At 37.7% G+C, this 22,903-nt stretch overlaps 2 protein-coding genes across 6 annotated transcripts in view; one reads left to right on the forward strand and one right to left on the reverse strand.

Moving 5' to 3' along the window:
* The window catches only part of tnfsf10l (TNF superfamily member 10, like), a 29,027-nt gene extending 20,989 nt beyond the window's left edge, over positions 1-8,038 (forward strand). Inside the window, exon 5 of the mRNA XM_072595091.1 lies at positions 6,296-8,038. Coding sequence (XP_072451192.1) covers positions 6,296-6,747 — 452 coding nt within the window. The 3' untranslated portion in view covers positions 6,748-8,038. The remainder of the gene's footprint in view (positions 1-6,295) is intronic.
* Positions 8,039-15,996: 7,958 nt separating this feature from the next.
* Positions 15,997-22,903, reverse strand: part of clcn5b (chloride channel, voltage-sensitive 5b) — a 151,371-nt gene continuing 144,464 nt past the window's right edge. For 4 of the 5 annotated variants that reach the window (XM_072595092.1, XM_072595093.1, XM_072595095.1 and 1 more), the window contains exons 12-13: positions 22,141-22,357; positions 15,998-20,201 (exon numbers count right to left, since the gene is read on the reverse strand). In XM_072595092.1, coding sequence (XP_072451193.1) covers positions 20,111-20,201; positions 22,141-22,357 — 308 coding nt within the window. In that variant the 3' untranslated portion in view covers positions 15,998-20,110. Of the gene's footprint in view, positions 20,202-22,140; positions 22,358-22,903 lie in introns of all 5 variants that reach the window. The other variant, XM_072595097.1, reaches the window with a different exon arrangement.

Here is a 22,903-nt window from a genome sequence, read left to right on the forward strand (position 1 = left end):
AACCATCTAGTCCCATTTACCAGCACTTGGCCCATATCCCTCTAAACCCTTCCTATTCATATACCCATCCAGATGCCTTTTAAATGTTACAATTGAACCAGCATCCACCATTTCCTCTGGCAGCTCATTCCATACACGAACCACCCTCTGCATGAAAATGTTGCCCCTTAGATTTCTTGTAAATCTTTCCCCTCTCACCCTAAACCCTCTAGCTCTGGACTCCCCAACCCCAGGGAAAAGACTTTCCTTTTAGCCTATCCATGGCTCTCATGACTTTATAAACCTCTATAAGGTCACCCCTCAGCCTCAGATGCTCCAGGGAAAACAGCCCCAACCTATTCAGCCCCACCCTATAGCTTACATTTGGTCTTACATTTCCATCTGCAGTACTCTGAGATAATATTCACTGGGAAGACATTGAGACCTGCACAGACATCTATGTAATCTTTTAACATCTATTCAATAGTCAATGGCATTGTGACTGAACAAATGCTGCAGATCTGCTATGACATGTTTAGGATCATTAGTCCAATCTTTAGACTTGCTTCAGCTCAAAGTAGATTTTGTTTAGCATCTATTATCTGCATCATTTCTTTTGACTTCTTGATATGAAAGATCAGTTAATCACAGAGTTTCAATCTAACTTTTGAGGGCTTCATTTTCCAGTCACCAGCTTGGATGTCTTTATACAGAAGTTCAAAGCTAATGATGTTGCCTGAAGCTCTGGTGTCTGACACTTCTCATTCACTTGGCACCCTCCCTTTAGTCATCATTTTAATAAGGACAAACCATTTATCATGTATAGAGCTGACAATGCTATACTGTTGTATGATGTATAATGATTTTCCAGCATCATTGGCTGACATCTGTCCAACTGCCATCTTTATATTCTTGCTGTGCTTCTTTCTAGCTAAACACTTGTCTGCAAAATGATTTAGCTTTTTGCAGTTAGAACACTGCTTTCCCCAAAGCTGGATGTGCTTTCCTTTATTTACTATGATGTTGTCTGCAATGTTTACATCCTGTCCCTGGCCTTGCTCATTAGTTTTTCTGCAAATATTTAATCCTTTTATTCCCAATAATTTGCTCTCATTCAGCCAAGAATGTCTATTATCATAATGCAAAATCTTGTTTGTCCTCCCACTAATACTCTCTTGCTGATGATTGGCCATCTCAGAGTTTCTGCATATTCTGAGAGCTTTCTTGAGGGCAGATTTCTCCTCTGTTAGACGGTCTCACAGTATTACCTCTTATGCCTAAGATTGTCCCATACTGATGAGATCCTCTCACTGTTGTTCAAAGCTGTAGGATTTAACTAAATGTATCCATGTGGTAACATACTGATCAATAGTCTCCCTCCTACCTTCAGTTCTGATGTTAAACACATACCATTGATACATAGCCTTTTCAAAGGTATCCTCAAATTTAAAACATCTTTGAAACCTTGCTTTAGTCATTATTAAAATGATGACTAAAGGGAGAGCGCCAAGTGAATGTGAAGTGTCAGACACCAGAGCTTCAGGCAACACCATTAGCTTTGAAGATCTGTATAAAGTCATCCAAGCTGGTGACTGGAAAATGAAGCCCTCAAAAGTTAGACTGAAACTCTGTGATTAACTGATCTTTCATATCAAGAAGTCAAAAGAAGTGAGATCTCGGCTACAATACAGTTTGGGGCACTCTTTCCTGAAGCAATGATAACCTTGTTATTGTTTTTACTTCTTTCTTCAGGTTTTAAAATTAATTCTGTGGTTATTTTTTAGCTTTGTCACTGAAAACGGAAAAAAAAGTGCAATTCTCTCTTGTATCTCCTGTGATTTTCACAGTATCAGGGAGGGGGAAGTAGGTGGCCATTTTGACTCACTCAGTAATTCAAAAGTCATAGACTGCTTTTTGTTTCGTCATTTCCTTGCTACTTGTTTCAATAGCTGGTTCTCTACAGCATGAACATATACCGTCCTATCACATCACTGTTGAAATTAAGGCATCACATCATTTTTTTTAACCCTTTCTTTCTCAGGGATCCCAAAATATGGATTTTTAAAAAATATTTCTTCAGTCTTTATTCACACAAACTTCCAGTTTTGAAAACCTAAGTTTTGTGACATCTCATGACTTATTTCTTGATGTTTAAAACTTTCTTCAAGTCTGATGACACGATGATATTCTCTTTACCCATTCCTTAATTTGGACAATAAAATATCGTTTTCCTTTACTAGATTCTAGAAATCACATAAGTCTGGATTAGGATATTCTTTGACAAACTATCGCTGAAATCGAAGTAGTGAATCAGAGGAAGAGAGAGTAAAGAATCAGAAATGAATCTTGTAAATGAGGGTGGAAATTGGAAACAAGGGGGCAGCAAGGTGGCTTAATGGTTAGCACTGCTGCCTCACAGCGCCAGGGACCTGGGTTCAATTCCTGCCTTGGGTGACTGTCTGTGTGGAGTTTGCACATTCTCTGTGTGGGTTTCTTCCGGGTGCTCCAGCTTCATCCCACAGTCCAAAGATGTGCAGGTTAAGTAAATTGTCCATTGTTTTAGGTGTATTAGTCAGGGGTAAATATAGGGTGGGGGGAATGGGTCTGGGTGGGTTACTCTTCAGAGGTTGGAGTGGAATTGTTGGGCTGAAAAGCCTGTTTCCATACTGTATCGAATCTAATGTTAAAGTTTATTTTTCACTTCAAGGTGAAAATACAAAATATCATCAAGAGAATCGGAAATAGAGGGGACCTGAGGAGAAATTGGAACAAAGAATGTTCCACATATCTTGAAAATGGCAGGCATTGCTTAGGTCAATATAGATGCTCATAGCTGGAAGAAATGAGAAGAGGAAAAGGCATTGTTCTTCAAGAAATAACACAGTTAAAAATCACACAACACCAGGTTATAGACCGACAGGTTTATTTGGAAGTACAAGCTTTTGGAGCACTGCTCCTTTCTCAGATAGCTCATGGGGCATGATCACAGGACATAGAATTTATAGTAAAAGATCGAAGTGTCATACAACTGATGCGATATATTGAACAAACCGAGATTGCTGTTAAGTCTTTAATCATCTAGAATGGGTTTGCAGGTTTCAATTCATTAATGTGTAAATCCCAGAACTTCTTTCAAGTTCCTTTCCTGAAATAACTTAAGGTTTTATAAAGAAAAGTGACATCCCAGCTCAGACAATGCATTAAACGTGTGAGGTTAGAGCCTATCTGTATCCCAATCTTGAGTCCATCCGGTTCCGTTTCCAAAGTAGCAATTTACGGAATGTCACATGGACTGACTGCCTACAGATTGTGTGCTTTTTGAACAAAATACAATGTATCTGCAAATACAAATCTGCAAATGCAAATTCACCCCATAGACATATATGGGTGTGTGTGAGGAAGAGAGAGTGAGACTGTGTGAGTGTGTGTGTGACAGAGTATATACCTTTGAGAGTGTGTGCACGTGAGTGAGACTGGGGGAGTGGTCTGTGTATCCGAGAGAGAGAACGTGTGCATGAGGGTCTGTGTGAGTGTGATTGTGTGTAAGACTGTGTCTGTACGTGTGTATATAGTGTAGTAGGGTCACCAGTATTGTGACATGAATCCAAGGTCTTGGTTGAGGCCGTCCTCACTTGTCTATCAGCCTCTGCTTGGCAACTCTGTGTTGTTGCATATCCTGAGGTCTACCTTGGTGGATGGTCACCCAAAGATCAAAGGCTGAATGTCCTTCACTGCTGAAGTGCTCTCGACTGGGAGGGAACATGCCTTCTGGTGATCGTTGTGTGGTGTCTATTCATCTGTTGTCACAGTGTCTGCTTGGTCTTGCCAATGTACTATGCCTTGTGGCATCCTTGCCTACAGTGTATGAGATAGACAACTTTGGCTGAATCACATGAATGCCTGCCGCGTTCATGGTGGGTGGTGTCCCCACGTGTAATGGTGATATCCGTGTTGACATTCTGACACATCTTGCAGAGGTTGCTCTGACAGAGTTGTACGGTGTTGCGGTCAATGTTGTCCTGACGGCTGGGCAGTTTTCTGCGAACAATGGCGGTTATTTAAAGGCAAGAAGTGGAGGTGAAGGGAAGATCTTGGTGATGTCCTTATCCTCATCGATAACATATTGCAGGCTGCGAAGAACATGGCGTAGTTTCTCTGCTCCTGGGAAGTACTGGACAACGAAGGGTACCCTATTGGTGGTATCCTGTGTCTGTTTCCGGAGGACCACCTGTTTACTGGTGATCGATGAGTTGGGCATCATATCCTGTTCTTATGAAGGCGTCCTTCAGCAGTTTCAGGTGTCTGTCGCTGGTGCTGAAGGATACCCTCGTAAGAACAGAATTCATCGATTGCCAGTTCCAACATGCCACAGAGAGAAACTGTAGTGACCTCCTGAGGAGACAGACATGGAATATGACCAATAGGGTACCAGTACTTCCCAGGAGCGGAGAAACTATGCCATGTTCTTCGCAGCCTGCAATATGTTATTGATAAGGATGAGCACCTCGCCAAGACATTCCCTTTGCCTCCACTTCTCACCTTTAAACAACTGCCAAACCTTAGATAGGCCATCGTTCGCAGCAAACTGCCCAGCCGTCAGGACAACATTGACCACAACACCGTACAACCCTGTCATGGTAACCACTGCAAGACGTGTCAGAGTGTCGACATGGATACTCCAATTACATGTGAGGACACCACCAACCATGAACGCGGCAGGCATTCATGTGATTCAGCCAAAGTTGTCTATCTCATACACTGTAGGCAAGGATGTCCCGAGGCATAGTACATTGGCAAGACCAAGAAAAAAACTACAACAATTGATGAATGGACACCACACAACAATCACCAGACAGGCATGTTCCCTCCCAGTAGGTCAGGGAGATTTGCCCTCAGAACTTCGGGTGACCGTCCTCTAACGCGGACTTCAGGATATACAATAACGCAGAGTTGCCGAGCAGAGGCTGATAGACAAGTTCTGTACCCATGAGGATGCCCTCAACTGGGATCTTGGGTTCATGCCACACTACAGGTGACCCCACTGCACTTTGCGTGTGTATATACACATACACACACACACAATCACACTCACATAGTCACGCAGACCCTCTCTCATACACAAGCTCTCTCTGAGATACACAGATACAGTCTCTTACTCCCTCACATGCACACATGCACAGATATGGGGTGAATTTGATTTGCAGATTTTTATTTACAGATATATAAATTTCTAAACTTTGTCCACCCAGGTCCAGCATCGACACCTCCAAACCAAAAAATAACATGTTCATGCAAGTGGAAAAGCGTGGTGGATGGGGACTTTTTGTGAGAATATTGTTGAATTTAATTCAAGTACCTTTGTTTTGGTTCTGTCTATCCAAGACTGAACTCAGTAAGCTTAAAAGCTTTCTGTCTGCATGCTTAATAGAATCAGTGAAGGTATCATTTCTGAGCCCTGGAAATGAAGAGTCACTCACTAATTCTTTTTGAAGCAGTGTTTGACATGCAAACTATTGGAAGAAACAGCTTATACTTGTCTATTTCAGCAATTATACATAATGTGTGGAATACACATTTACACATTTCAAAGATCTTGGAAGTATAAACTGGTCTTGTATTTTTCTCCCAATCTCCTCTACCTTTCTTTAGCTGCACTTATATTTTTACCTTAAATAGGTAGAACCTCTGCCTTTTCTTGACTTTTAGAGGGCGGCTTAACCTTTTGACAATACCTTTGTACTCATATGCACTGGGATCCATTCTCTTATTCCCATAAAAAACGTAGCTACCTAGGGAAGAGCTTGGATCCCACTTACTCTGACCTGTGCCATGAGAAATCATGGTGCATCCATAATGAGGAAGAGTTCAATTAGCTTGTATCATCAACACCATGACAAAATTTGTGTACCAAGAGGAGCTTGGAAATGTAATTTTTTTCAGAACCATGGAACCAATGTGATACAGTTCCATTTCACCATTTTTATAATCAGTTGACAAAATAATAAATCCAACCTCCTTTTGGCTTATTGTACATTTAGTGAATGTTCAGAAAAAAATACTGGTATAATTCATGTTACGGTAACTGTTTGATGTAATGATTTAATCTGAACTTGCTACAGTGTAACAACATGATTATTTTATTTGATGAATGAATGACTTTGCTTTTGCTACAAGCATATTAGTTTTGAGTTCCTATGACATTCTATGAATTACTGAAATATTGCTGATTAACACATTTAACATTCACTATGTTTTATATAAAAGATGAGAAATGTACTTGGAATTTTATATTCTGAATTCTTACATTTTCCAACAGGTATGTCACACTACGCAGACCAGTCATGCCGTCACCTTGTTAAATGGGGTTTTGAGAAAGGTTTAGCCTATGTTCAGAACATGACGATCAATCATGGAAAATTGCGAGTCAGTGAAACAGGCAAATACTACATTTATGCTCAGACTTACTTCAGATATCAGCACAAGGCTGTAGCTGATGATGAGGACTTTTCTGAAATACCTAATGAGCAACAACTCGTGCAGTGCATATACAAGATGACAACTACCTATGCATCGCCAATCCTCCTCATGAAGGGTGTAGGAACAAAATGTTGGGCAGCGAATGCTGAATATGGTTTGAATTCCATCTACCAAGGAGGACTTTTTCAAATGAAGGCTGGTGATGAAATATTTGTTACTGTTTCTGATATAAGATTAATGGATGATGATGTATCATCTAATTACTTTGGATCCTTTAGACTGAGTGTGTAAGGGGTTCTCATGATCCCTACTGAGAATAATGCTGCACAAGTCAGATTCCAGAATGAAAATTGGCCTAAGAGACTTTTTTTTAAATTTTGCAGTTGGTTAATGTGGTGGTTAACCACTGAAATATATTTGTATGAGCTGCGTGTTCTTTAACAACAGAACATGAGTTTATTTCACAGAGGAAAAAAAATATATACATACACAAGACAGTTACAAAGGTCTAAACTTGTACATCAAAGCAAAGTTCTCAGTTGTTTCTTAACATTATCCATTACAGAGATTCAATCCCAGACAAAGATCACTGCTAAATTAGAGTTTTAAAAAATCTTTATTTAACCGACTCTCCCCAATTTCTTTCTCTTGAACTATGGAGACAATCTTACAATTCTGTGTCTGTTGACATAAACCTCCAAAAATGCTGATGACCTACATTTTCTAAGTGGTCTTGGCTTGGAAGCTCTGCATACTAGAAACTACTTCCACTGACTGTAGATGGTTTCCCTGAAGTGACTGGATTCTTCTGGAAGAAGAAACATTTTTACCTTCTGAATTCTGTGTACATTTGAATTAAAACTTTGAACCATTTCCGTTCTGTGTCAAACAAAAGTAATTGCCTTAATATGTTTACACTGTCTGTCATAAGACCAACAGTATACATGTTTTATCCATTAACACCCTTACTGGAATTCTCCTCGGCACTTAGTGCAGTCTCATGGTTTTTTGGAACTGATTAATATAGGTCACCAGACTTTCCCAAACTGACTTGCTGACCTTTAGGAAAACATGTTCACAGGACTGACCCACATCATCTGCTTCAAGTTTAAAATCAAAGTCTAAATATCTAATATATAGATATAATACACTTTTCATCACATCACCACACAGTGGCAACAGCGTGAACCATACACAAGATGCACTGCAGAAACTTATCAAGGGTCCTTTTACAGCACGTTCAAAACCCATGACATCAATACCAAGAAGAACAAGGAGAGCACGGGTGTAAATACCACTGCCTGCAAGTTCCCTTTTCAACAGACCACTCCAATTCAGAAATGTATCAATATTTCTTCCCTCACCAAATAAATATTCGAGAATCCTATTCCTAACAATACAGCAGACATACCAACAACACAACCTCAAACAGATAAAAGATAGCAGCTCACCACCACCTACTTGGAAGCTTATAGGGATGTGAAATAAACTTTGCTCTCACCAGCAATGCTCACGTCCCATAAACAAGTTAAATGAAAACTGATTTTAATTTCACATAATAAAAGTTTTCTTTCAAACAAAAGTACTGTTAATGGCTCTGTTGTTGTCATTTACAGCTGTTCAAACCCATTTTTTGTTTCTGTACATATTCTATTTCCTTTCACCTTGCACCATCATCCCTTTTGTTATTTAATCAGTCCTTCTTTCGACCCTACCTTCCTTCACTTTTGTTATTTTCCCACACACTTACCCCTCATAACTCTGTCCAACACAAACAAAAACAGAAACTGCTGGAAAAGCTGAGCAGCATCTGTGGATGAAATCAAACTAACACTTTGGGCTGAGTGACTCATATCTCTGTGCTTCCTGAAAACCTGTTACATTTCTAATTTCTTCCAGTTCTAATGAAGTCCATTGATTTGAAATGCTAAATGTTTCTTCTCCTTTAGGTGATGCCTGACATTTTGACCTGAATTTTCTACTTAAAACAATATAGTATGGAAATGGTGTATTGTTGAAGTTAATTCAAGGGCAATGTTTGATAACTTAAGTCCAAGTAGATGAAAAAATTACAAATGGCTTTCCTTGTGCACAGCAACTAATCAATGTACTAGTTTAAGCACAGAGCCAAAACAAAATAATTTTCACAGATTATAAAAGATAATTATATCTTCAGGAAGAATGATGATGGAGATTGATGACGTCTGTAACAATAGCAATGCTGCAGCTTGTATTTCCTTTACGGTCATCAAATTCTGCATGTCCTTCTGTCCAAATATTAATTTTTTAAAAATGGTTTAAATATTTATCACTCACGCTTGTTGCAGCATGTCTCATTATCATGGAAAAAAGATCAAAAATGTGTGTTGTTCACAGCAGAGGTAAGCAGACAGGTTTCAGTGATGCAAAATCAGGTATTTGAACCTGCAACAATTGTCAGGCAGCTCTTTTGTAGAATACTCAAGAGATTAAAACTGTGTCACATATCTTTCTGTTCAGCTGCAATATTTTATGCCTAAATCACAGAGACATTGCTACATCACAACTTACATGCAAATGTATTTATTTGATTATTTGCCAAATTTAACCTTTATTTTCAAAAATAATTAATTAGTTGTTCTCCACCTGACTCACTGGGTGAATGAACTTCTCATTGTGAAACTGAATCAGAGATGGAAATAATTCTAAGAATCATCCTGGTCTGTCCTAAGTTAGCTGATGGTAATGATGATGGCTGTCGCGTAATATAATTGGTTTTATTATTCCAAACCGGGATGGGGATGTTGGGGAAAGAGAGTGAAGACAGAATATTAAGTAAGATTCCAATTTACAGTTCATCCAGTGCATTAATGGACAAAAACAGTGTGTTGACTTTGCCATAAACCTATATCCTGCATTTCAATTCAAATAAATAAGCCTTGTCCAGAGTAGATTAGATTACTTACAGTGTGGAAACAGGCCCTTCGGCCCAACAAGTCCACACCGACCCGCCAAAGCGTATACCCCCCAGACCCATACTCCTACGTTTACCCCTTCATCTAACACTACGGGCAATTTAGCATGGCCAATTCACTTAACCTGCACATTTTTGGATTGTGGGAGGAAACCGGAGCACCCAGAGGAAACCCACGCAGACACAGGGAGAATGTGCAAACTCCACACAGACAGTCACCTGAGGTGGGAACTGAACCCAGGTCTCTGGCGCTGTGAGGCTGTAGTGCTAACCACTGTGCCACCGTGCTGCCCAAAGTAATATGATGAGCGTAGCATGTTGCCAGAAATGGTGAATTTTAGGTACGAGGAAAGGTTGGATAGGTTGAATTTTTTGTTTGAATCAGACGAGGCTGAGGTAAATTTAATTGAAGTGTATAGAATTACGAGCAGCCTAGATACAGTAGAAAGGAATGACTTATTTCCATTAGCAGAAGTCAATAATTTGGGGGGGAGGGGCATCACTAATTTGAAGCATATGGGTAGACAAACTGTGGGGTAACTCCTTCCGCTCAGAGAGTGGTGGGGTCAGAAACTCATTGCCTAAAAGTGTATTGGAGACCACAATCACAATTTTAAAATACTTGAAGCTACAGGACTTTGAATCAAGAGCCAGAAGGTGGTACTGAGCTAGAAAACATTTACTGAAATGGATATAAAATATCAAATGGCCACCTCCTGTGAAAGACATGTTTCTATATTTAAACAAGAGAGGATGCTGGTATCTAAAAACTGTCGACTGTAAATTATACATCTTTTCTGGCAGCTGGGAAAGTTAAGGGTATAGATCAGAAAAGAAAGATTAAATTAAATATTCAAAAATTTGGGGTATTTGAGTACTTATCAAGGTAACAGGAACTATAACCTGGACTCAAGAATTTACATTTGGCCTAAGAAGAGTTTTTTCTGAATTATTTTGTGGTTTTCTGGACTGTATCGTGAGAATACAAAAAGTGAATGCTGTTTCACATTTACCTCACAAATTACAATTGTCCCTTTATTTCAATTGTTAAAATCTCTCCCATCTAATGAAATAGTTCAAATTCCAATTAATTCTGTGAAGTATCATGATTGGAGGTTGCACAATTGCAATATTAAGCTGAAGCCTTCTATTTCTGTGAAAGGAACATCCATGGTATTATTCAAGAAAAAGAAAACTCTCTCAGTAACCTGATCAACACGCCGAAGGCATTAAAAAAGTAAATTGGTCTTTCTTTGTATCTGCTGTTGATGGGATGATTTTTAACTAAGTAATAGGGATCTAACATGGAGTTTCATTTGAGATGTGTACATTCAGCTTTCAAGTCTAGGCAACTCAATCAATATTTGATGGATTTTCTCTCTGAATTTGACATTTTTGGGAAAAGGATGGTTTGGAACATTTTTGACCCACTCCTGGATAGATCTTAATCAGAGCATCAGCATCATTTACAATCAAGAACTTGAGGTGGGAGTAAATTAATGGAACTTTGTATTTTGAATTCTTAAATTACACACTTAACATTATTCACAGCTTGGATTTCAAACAACTAAAATAAATGTTGAAGCTTCAAAATTTATTAATTGATTCTGTAGTGCTTTTAAGAGATCTTGAAGATATGAAAAAGCATTAATGAAATTTCACAGAGTAAATAAAGAAGACTGGAATATTCAATGTTTTACAAGGTTTTCAGTTAAATGATTACAATGCTGAAATTAATGAAAATATGTGATTTATTATGACTGAGATGGTAGAAGTGCACTGTTTATCTCTACTTCCAATGACTAGATCACAATATAATTTTATTGTTTTACCCAGTTCCTGATATGGTGAAATGTGTGCTTACTCTATGTTAGTCTTAGAATAAAAATATCCATCAAACAGATTTCTTTAATAAACATAAATTATTGTTTTACAAAAAAACTTATTCTACAAAGATGCAGAAATCAGAGTTTGTAAGATGAAAATATATAACCCCTCTAAATAACTGAACACACACACACAGTATAAAACAGGCAAAATACCTAGATTTTTCCCTGCAGGCATTAACGTTGGGTACAAAGGTAAACATCCTTGGTCAATAATGGCTTGCTCTTGAAGAAAGTAAAATAATGAGGTGTGGAATTTTGACCTATTGTTCTGGCATACACAGGTTAATGGATTTGGAAGGTATTGCTGGGGTTATGGCAGTTGCAGTTTGCTCAGGAAACATAATTCAGAAACGTCTTCCAGTTGCTCTTTATGTGGACAATCAAACTTCACACTGGAGTTACCATATGGGTATTTCAGAAAGAGAAGGGATAACTTAAATAGCCCAGTCTTCAACAGATTCCTCCAACTGAAACAAAAATGCCAACTCCTTATAAAAGACTTGTTCACCAAGACAACCAGAAAATCCAGTCACATGACCTTCAGGAAACATGTCCAGCAATTCATGGAAACCCCATGGCTTTCAAGAAATGCTTTGTTAATTAAAAAGTTCCAATATGTATTTTAATTGTTCTTTCAATAAATCCATATATCTCCACAGACTTGAAAATCCTCAAACAAAAATTAAATAAGAAGTCTTCCTAACACCCCACCATTGAAGAACTGAAATACCAAAATACAGAGAAAAAACAAAATACATACATAAAAATGTATAAAGGCCGATGTTTCTACTTATTCATAGTCACATTATTCATATGAACGTATGAACTTATCTCTGAGATAAAACAAAGAACTGCAGATGCTGGAAATCTGAAACAAACAAAAACAGAAATTTCTGGGGAAATTCAGGAGGTCTGGAAGCATTTGTGAAGAGTAAACAGCATTAATGTTTCGAGCCCAGTGATTATTTTTTAGAACCATTTCTCCAGAAACTCATATTTCTCATTTAGTTTAAGGGATAGGAATGTCACCAAAGTCGATATTTTCACTGCTCAATAGCCTTGGACCTTTACGGCAAGAATTATTATCAAATCAGCAGATTATTTTGAAAATTACAAAGTTCTAATTGTTCTAAGTGGCCCTTCTAAGTGTCATTCTATCTTTTTAGGAAATACAATCGAAAAGGAGGGATCATTCCTCTGTTCAAAAATAACCCTTTTCGTTGATTAGTTTCAGAGGACCTAATTTCTCAAGTCCATTAACTAATGTAAAATGTCTAAAGCTTTATGAGATGACTTGAGGGTGCTAACCAAAGAAATTCCAGCCATTTCTTCTAAGCAAGGGGATAGTCATAATTTTATATCTCATTGTCACTTTGAGGGCTTGGAGTTAGCTTTCTGAAGGTTCCTGAATCGGTGTTAAAAAATTTAATTGTGTTACACCCAGATTACCTATATTTTCCTGGTAAATATTAGGCATAACATTGAACTTGACCTGATTGGATCTTCATCATCAGCCCATTTTGAGGAAAAGACTAGTTTAACTCTTTTCAGCACTAGTTGTTTATGAGGTGATTTCCTCTGGGAACTGAATGGCTATATCCATAACAGTAAGGAAATACTCATTTCCTGCTTTTTTATTATTGATCAAGGTCCCACACAGTATACCAGCACTCAATGAAATAGTTCCTCGAAAAAAAGGGCATGGGAATTAAAGGTGCCAGTTTGACAACAGGTTCCCCTTCTTCCACAATCTGGTATATATTCATGGGATGTGGGCATTATTGCCCTCTCTAATTGCCTTTGAGAAGCTGTTGGTGAGCTACTTTCTTGAACTTCTGAAGTCTGTGTGTTGTAGGTAGACCCACAATGCGTAAGAGAGAGAATTCCAGGATTTTGCCCAGTGGTACTTTAGGAACGGTGAAGTCTGGATGGTGAATGACCTAGAGGAGAACTTACAGATGGTGGTGGCCCATGTATCTGCTACTCTTGACCTTCCAGATGGAAGTGTTTAGGAGTTTGGAAGGTGCTGTCTTGGACAATTTCTGCAGTGCATCTTGTAGATTGTACGCACTGCTGGTCCTGAGCATTGCTGGTGGAGGGAGTGAATACTTGTGGAGATGTCAACTTATTTGAGGTAGAATCTCCCAGTTTCCTACATATCCTGTTGTAGAGATTTCCACAGACTATTTTAAAATATTTTTAACACATTTGGGCAGCAAAACTGTCTGGTGAACTACAATCTTCTTCTCAGCTGCAGGTCTATGAGGAGATCTCACTTTCTCATTGGAATCCTATACTTAATATAGTCCCATTCAAACATTTATTTGCTTCAGCTTCAAGTTAAGCCAAACAGTTTATTTAATTCTGGATTGACATGCTGAACTTCAATGAGAGATGGATTGGTAAATATTTCCTTTGGATTATACAAATCCCCAACGAAGGTTTCAGACAACCAAATATCTGTAGTACCCAATTGAATTCCAATGATATACTTTATTAGTCATTGCTCAGATAACTACAACTGAAGGAAAAAGTTTCTGGAGCCTCGTCTTATAAATGCTCCATCTCTTTGACTTCTCTTGGCCTTTCTGTGAACACTGGAAAAACTACTTCCTTCACTCTGCAGTACGTCAATTCCATCTGTAAACAAACCACAGGAAATCCCTGTGAAAGACATTCGGTTACACTCCAGGTATACCTAATAGAAAATTGCGGGTATTCTCCGTCAATACCATTTACTAAAACCTTGTCATTTAACCTGCTCTCTGGTTATGCCTTTCCTCAGCAAAATAATTTGTGTGGTTCCTTTATCTCTTACTAGAACTATAGGTTTATTGGCCTCATTAAAGGCATAAGGTGTTATCTATCATTTTGATAAGAACTCACTGTAACTTAGTATCTTGCTTGCATTCCATGCACACTGTACAGCTGCAGTTAGAGGTACAACTTGGTCTGTTGTACTCTCAGTCAAGCCTCCTTTCATTACATTGACCTTGTGTACAATAACTCCAATGATTTACCCTGCAACAGCGCCTGAGACCCGGGTTCATTTCCCGCCTCAGACTGTGTGGAGTTTGCACGTTCTCCCTGTGTTTGCGTGGGTTTCCTCCGGGTGCTCCGGTTTCCTCCCACACTCCAAAGATGTGCAGGTTAGGTGAATTGGCTATGCTAAATTGCCCGTAGTGTTAGGTAAGGGGTAGATGTAGGGGTATGGGTGGGTTGCGCTTCGGTGGGGCAGTGTGGACTTGTTGGGCCGAAGGGCCTGTCTCCACACTGTAAGTAATCTAATCTAATCTAGCAATCTGTGCAAAGATGTCCATCTTGTGACAATTGAAACATGATCTGCAGACATCAGTTCCACTCTCAGCACTGGCCTTTCTTGGCTGAAGAGATTCCCAATGGTCTCCTCTTATCTTGGGCTACTTGCCTTCTTGTCACCTTCCGATCTTCTATCCTTCTTCAGTTCGCGAGTGTAATTGAAAGAAAGTTTGGATTCATGGACCATTTTCATATTCATCAGGCAGATATTTTAGGATGCCTGTCTTGCTATTGCAATCCTCCCATTATCTGCACAGATTCATTTTCATGAAGGAAGTAATTTTTAAAATTCTTCTAGAATTATTTCCTCGAAGGTCTCAAAGTAATGCACTTCTCATTTAACACATACAACCAATAGTCAAAATTGTTTTGCTTTATCCTCAAATATTCTTGGTGTACACAGGACGCAACTGGATATTCTTGTAAGTCTCAGGGACTAACTGATGTGCATTGAGAATAGTCTCTATTGCCATCTCATTATTTGTTTTTCTTAAAAAAAAATCTCCCCAGAAAGCACAATACAATCTCACGAGCTCTTATCAGCCCACTGTGCACAAACAATACCAAGTTTTTTTTCTGGCCTCTTCATCAGATTTAGTTATCTTTTTGAAGGAGGTGTCAATTGCTTCTATGTCCCTTTCATAACACATTGGAACAGGTTACACAAATGTAATCATCTCCTCCAGGGGGCTTGGTTGAACACAGACCCTTCCCCACCAGAAGGTTCCTCAGAATCTGAGTCAATCTTTTTCTATTCCAGCTTTCTATCTTCCTTTGATTTCCATTATCCTCTTTTTAAAGTTCATTTTTTCTCATTTTATTTCTTTGGTCAAGCTGATTCATCTGTAACTGAATTCCAGCTAATTCAATTGAACCATCAACCAGATTGGCTTGCCTCTATTCTAACTTCAAATATAGTGCATTACCCCAATTATGACGATTTTCCTAGCTCTTCTTTCAATTTCAACTTGCCCACCAATTCCAATAGCTGAACTGTGATTTTTTTTGTACATCAATCAAGGATAAATCTTACAACTCCAGAGGTCTTAGTAACTGTCAAAGCCACAATGGTTTGACAATGAAAAAGAAAACTGATGTGTCATCTTTTTCAATCATTATTTCACGTTTAAATTATCATCTCAGTTCGAATTACAGGTTGGCAGTACCTATATTGGGTATCCTGTTGTGAGTCCCTAATTTTACATTACAGCTGAGATGGAAGGAGTGCACCACCTTTCTCTCATCCCATTACTTGATGGTTCACAACATAAATGTAATTGTTCTCAATATGGCCGATTGTATGTCTTCTCTATATTAGAATAAAAAAGATCCAGTGACCAATTTTCTTTAATAATCACAAAGCTATTGATTTATTATAAAACAAAACTTATTGTACAAAAATGCAGAACTGGTCAATACACAGTTTGTAATTTATAAAACAAACATTCCCCTTGTAAATAACACAAAGCACATAAACAGACACACAAGGTAAAGGGAGAAAGAAAATAGATTTTGCTTTGTAGCCATTCATTATGGGGGGGGGGGGGGACACTTGGCTAATAATGGTTAATTCTTAGTGAAACAAAAGAATAAGACATTAGGAGGCCATTGGTCAAACATTATGGTACATACAGACAAGTAGTGAGACATTGCAGTTGTCTCTAGGGTCTTGGCAGATGCAGGCTGTTCAGAAAACACTATCAAGAAATCTTTCAGCTCCTTTCAACAAGATAATTAGGTTTCACAACAAGGATGTTTCAGAACCAGGAGAGATGAGCTAGACTGCTTATTCTTCATCAGGCTTCTCATAGAAGCAAAATACTGTGATGCTGGAAATCTGAAATAAACACAAATTGCAGGAGAAACTCAGCAGGTTTAGCAGCATCTGTGGTGAGAGAAACAGAGTTAAAGGTGAGTCTGAGAAGAATCATCAGGTTCAAAACATTAACACTGTTTCTCTCTCCATCAATGCTGCAGACCCCTGCTGAGTTTCTCCAGTATTTTACGTTTGCTTCAAAACAACTCCAATTGCCTATAAGACACTTTAAACAAGACACAGTTATAAAACGCAGTCAGGTGACCTCCAGCAAACAAGTTCGACAAATAGTATAAACCAGTGGTTCCAGGAAATACCTTGTTTTAAATAGGATTCCAATATAATGTTTCATTAATTTCTTTAAAAAAACCCAGAGATCTCCATAAAACTTGAATTAAATCCTCTCAACCCACAATCAATCAAAACTCAAATGCTTAAAAAAAATTCAAAATATGAAGCCTTCATAACAGATTATTTTAAAAATTCTGTGCAGATCAACATAGCAATGTTTGCTGATCAACAAAACAATGCTTGCTAGATATAACAATGTGCAACAACGACTTGCATTCTGCGCTCAGGGACAAAACTATATTACGAAAGAACAGTAAAATCATTTTTATTTAATGATATAACTTGTACAACAGACGACTACGTTTAATTTCAAAAGCACTTGCCAAAAAGGCATGTGTAATAATCTACTCCAGAAAATACATATATTGGCATTTTGCCAGTATTTAAATCATTCATGTCCCTCAGCAATGTATTGGCTGCTATTTCTCTCCCCCATGTTATCTCTCTTCCCAGTATTGTCTGTGTGTGTGTGTGTGTGTGTGTGTGTGTGTGTCTCTCTCACTTCCAGGACAGTCCTACACTGAAGAGTCAGATAATACTAAGGGTTCAAGTAGGTGGGATTTACATACACAACTATTTCACTCAGAGATGTGATGAGCTACCATTGTACCAAACCTGATTTGTGTGTGACTGGACAGATTTTGATTAACATCAGTGTATGCATTTACAAGTAAATAGAATTCACAATTCCAGCCAGTCTCCAATGCATCAAAAATAGAACCTGAGGATTACGTTTAAGATTTCTATTTGACTATAACTTAGGTCACTGTTTAAGTTTATAAACTAATTTTTTAAATTTAGCTTTTCCTTCACATTTTGCAATTCAGAAGCCCCGCTCCCCCCACCACTGACACACTAACAATGGATTCCAACCTAAAATGTTAAAAGGCCCATTGTACTAGAGTAATACTTCCATTTCTCCCATCATTAACTGTGACAGTTTCTTTGACGAGTAGGAATTCGGATCAATTGCCAAATTATGGGTAATGCAAATTGCAACTGATGATTCAAGTATAGTTTTCTTATGATTTACCTTAACATCTAACTCGTTTCCTTCCTCAGTCTCATTCCCATTGATCATGCATGTGGGTTTCTTTCTTCAATTTGCAATCTGCACAAAAATTGCTGCCAGGATTTCCCTGATGCAAAGCATTTTGACAGGATGAACAATTATATTTAAATAAGTGTTGAGAAGAAAATATGTAGTTAGAGTCCAGTAGCTGAAGCATTTCAATGGTGGACTCTTAACAAGAAGACTGTGAAGTGAATTTTCTTCACTGAGAAGTAGTGGAGGGAGAAAGGTCATCCTGCAGGAGATGTATAAAAGACATGATATTTGTGATTGCTTTCAACTGGAAACCTGTTGACTCAGCATCATATACCAGTCTGCCCTCAGTGCTGAAGGAAGCATTATAACAATGAGTAACTGGTGTGCTTTTTATTTCAATCTTCCAGATTTAGCATGCACTACTGAGTTATAAATAAACAGAAAAAGGAAAAAAAGTTCCAAACCTAGGTAACTCAAAAGATAGTCTTGAAACTCTTTGTAAACACAATTTAAGATTTAAGCAACCATTCTGAACAATGGTTTCTTTCCACCTGATTCACAACAATATTAGTGGAACATACATTCTGACAAGATGTGAAAATAAATGACACTATTTGGATTCATACAAATTCTGCACGACATCAGTATAATGATAGACTCCACACAGTCCCTTAAATTCACAGTGATCCACCTCCTGTTGTGGAAGGGAAAAGCTGGCATCAGAGCCACGCTTAGAGCTGGATATACTCAGTCATGAAAACTATGGTAAGAACCATGAACCATGGGAATGTGCTTTCTTAACCCCTTAGTTGCTGGTTGTATATGCTGGTGAAATGAAAGGTTTGATGTCAGCATAGATTTCCAAAAACCCTCCCGTCAAGCTAGACTGCATCTCATGTTTTAGCTATAGGGGAAATGGAACGTTTAACATTTAAGCTTATTGAGATTGCTTTAGGTTGTTTTTAAAATCTACGACAGATGAGGTTGTCATATTAAAATCACTTTGTAGTGTCGTAGAAAGTAAAAAGATAAAGTGCTTACAAATGAATGCCCCAGAACAACAGGACAAAAAGCAAATAAATCTCAAGCTATTAGCATCAAAACTGCACCAGGAAGTAGTTATGAGATACCTTCTGTATCTTTACCTGAAGTGACAAAACTTTTTGAATGATATTTGTGTCATAGATGCCCACATCCTTATTGTGGAAAAACAGAAAAAAATAGTGAAAGTCATCATTGACTAGCAGCAAGCTACCCAATAATGTCTAGCTTGCACATGGGCAACAATCAAGTATTTCAGTGAAATTATCCAAAACCAACACACAATTAGAATATAATAATTGGGACTTTTAGATGTGATCATTCCATTCCATTTAACACAGCTTCTTTGGATATAGAAGTGATGTCTTTCACAACAAAAGCTTGATCCTCTGTAATTTCCAAGGGTGGCATGTGAAAGGAGCAATGAGTAACTAGAATTATTCCAAAACAAAAAAAAAACAGTCCCTTAGAACAACTGTATTTATTTACTGAACTGTTTATTTGATGAAAAAGTAGCTGATTTCTCTCATATTTACACCAAGCCCTGCATATTATATTTAACTAAACTAAGTTGCGCAGAATGTGATTATTTTTATTTGGTAGTCCTGTAAACATCAAGTTAAAACAGAGTTTTCTGACAAGGGACCTCACATAACTGCTGGTGTGTTAAGCTTCTTAAATTGGGAAGATTATATGTATCAAGTATAATTTCAATTTTAAAAGTACTTACACAATTGTTTTTCTTCAGATAAAACACTGATAAATCTTAGCTCAATAACATTGCTTATATTAATCATTCAATCACAATGTGCCAAAATAACTGAATTCATACTTGACTGCATTATCAGATAATGTTGGAAAATCTAATCTCAAACAAGTCCAAAGACAAAACAACTTATCGAGGTTATCTGTTTATAAATCTAAACAATTAATGCACCCTGTACTCAATGACACCCCTATTACAATGAATTTAATACAAATTGTGGATGGAAGTACACACTTAGATCAGTTCTTCATTCAGTCAACTTACAGTTCCACAGTGCTTATCCAAGAACCTAAGGAAAAGATCTTGTTGATTGTGTAGTGCAATTGGAAGTCAGACACTAGTTGAACATGAGGTACACCATTCTCGATCCTCGCAAGGAACTTATGGTACAATGCTGACATTAGTCAGAGCACATTACCAGCAATAAAACTTTCCTCTCTGCAATCTCTACTGAGATGAACAAAATTTTATTTTAGTTAAACATAATGGAGTCAGGATCTTGGTTAGCCATCTGAGCAATATGTTTCAATATATCCTTTTTTGTGATAATACCGAGGAGCCGCCTGCAATAAAGAAGAAACAGTTAGTACTGTACTATGAAAAATAATTTATAAGTTGTTATTTTAAAACTGCTGCTGCAATCAGAAAAAGCAAAGGGACGTAAACTGCTATGGTTGTATAAAAATGTATTGTTTTAGACTGTGCAAAAAACTCAATACATCAGATGCTTGATTTCATTGGCACAGTTTATTCAACAACTGGGCCAAATGACATTCTTTAGTTAGGGCTCTGAAAATAATGTGCATTTTTGCAATCATTTCAGCTTGTAAGTGCACAGATTTGTGCCTGAGTTGCCAGTTTTCAAATACAAGTTATCAGCAGTTATCCAATTACTTATCAACCTATCCATATCTCCGCTCTGCTAATTCCCACGTGAAATTCTTTTCCAAGGGAGTGTCATTCCTATAGAGTGCTATTGCTGTGCTAACTGTTGTTGCTGATCCATTTCTACCGTTGGGCAACAATGGATCCCTGGGAGGTGGAGATATCCTTCCTGATATGCTGTCCGCAATGAAGATACAGCTCATCTAGTTGTATACAAATATCTACAATTGCAATTATATATCTGGTCATTCATTTTCACTGTGAGATTGAGGGACCAACTGCTTTACACAGGTCTCAAATTGCCATGTGGGATGACATTTCAGGAGATAATTGAACGTTTGCAGTCTAATTAGCTCTTCCATGCTCAGCAATGGCAATGATGTGGCTATTTTATCAATGAATTTGATAAAATAGCCACATCATTGCCATAAAATTCTATAACTATAGTTTGGCTGTGGTGTAAGTAACTGTGAAATATATAGCAGTGCAGATGGAAACTTGCATTCAAGAACAGAGCATTTTGTCCTTCATTTCATATATTTTCTATCTACTCAAGTGAAAATTGAGTAGATTACAAAGTGAAAATTGGCTTTAAGTCATTTCACCTTGATTTTATCATTCATTTCTGGTGCCAGTTTTTTTTCTAATGGAAGAGTAGTTTGGGGGGCAGTGTGGTATTAGCCTTTAGTTGGCCGATTTGCACAGCTTCAGTAGATGCATTTCTCCATCCAGGGATTGTCTTGTACATGTCTGTGCTGAATTTGCCACTGAATGATCCACTTTGGTGGGTCTTCTCAGCCTTTCCATTTTAATAGCTCTCACAGACTACATTGCAGCCAGTATTTTAAGATTACAATTGCATTTCGCCAAATGCCCATCTTAAAACAGAACATCTAATTCAGTAATTCAACTCATGATTGGACCCAAGAATTTTTCTTCTTTTGGTTTTACTCATGTCCCTCCCTAGTCAACAGGTTAAGAGTTAAAGTGTAATGTTATCAGTAACTGGTTTCTTCACAGTCTGTAAGTTACAAATGCCTGCTTTGTGATTAAATTTATTGCTTTATGTATTTTGTAATGTAATCAAATTTTCTCTGAACATAATATCTTTCTAAAAAAAACTAGTCATGTGAATATTATGGCAAACTAACCATAATGATACTGTCAAACCTATAGCTGGTGCCCTCTTCAGAAGAGCTATATGCAGAAATTCAACAATTGGAAGCAGTAGAGATTATTAGCGACCTAAATTCAATGACAATTCTTCAGGAAAAGAATAATTACTTGAGTAGATAGAAAATATATGAAATGAAGGACAAAATGCTCTGTTCATGAATGTAAGTTTCCATCTGCACTGCTATATATTTCACAGTTACTTACACCACAGCCAAACTATAGTTATAGAATTTTATGGCAGTGGATATCATTCACCTGAGCACAAGATAATAGGGATACAAATAAATTATCATTTAATTTTGAGTGGTTAATTTATTCTTGGCAGCTCTGTACAAATTATATATTTAATTTCAGGTTAGTGAGCAGATGGAATTTCCAGACCTTGAAAGCATGAATGTTTGGATGCTTTGCCCCTTAAGACAACACAATTGTAACACTCACCCATTATGAGTAACAAGACACTGTCTTAAGCCTAGTTTTCGGAATATGTCCACCACTATTTCCATGGGAGTGTGATCGGTCACTGTGAAGGGACTCAAATCTAGGACGGAGCGCAGTTTGAGTGCAGCTGGGCTGTTTGGAGGCTGCACAGGAGCATGCTCAGTAAAATAAATAGTCGAAGTACTGACAATCCCATCTTGCCGTTTCCTTCCGTTTTCTGTAAACAGATGCAGGACAAAGAAACACATATTAGATATCACTTCCCTTGTTTTTCTCCACTGACTCATTAACTGCAATTATTAATATGTGGAAAGGCAATGATCAAACTATCTACAAGTTATAGCTATATAATATCTTGATTATAAGAATGCTTTTAGTAATGGAATAAATAAAAGGCAAAGGCACAACAAACTTACAATCATATTAGCAGAGCATTTCAAAATTAAAATGTGTACAATATTCAATTTATAAGCTTTGCATCTGCTTATGTGTTTTGACTACTGCTATTTCTAAAACAAAGAAGCATACTCTCATCATAGTAATATTATAGATTGCAGACAATGTGATTGATCAATGGGAGAGTCATCACCTCATTAATACATTATATTGCAGTCAATAGGAAGTAATTACCTCAGCAATACATTATACTTTGCTAAAAAAAACACAGGGCTGAATCTTACAAGTGCCAATTTTGTCAGGTTTCAGGGAAGGTTTCTCTTTGCAAGGGCTAACAAGATCACCCACTCCACCTTATCTCATTAAA

The sequence above is a fragment of the Chiloscyllium punctatum genome, chromosome 25 (genome assembly GCF_047496795.1).
Source record: "Chiloscyllium punctatum isolate Juve2018m chromosome 25, sChiPun1.3, whole genome shotgun sequence".
NCBI lineage: Eukaryota > Metazoa > Chordata > Chondrichthyes > Orectolobiformes > Hemiscylliidae > Chiloscyllium > Chiloscyllium punctatum.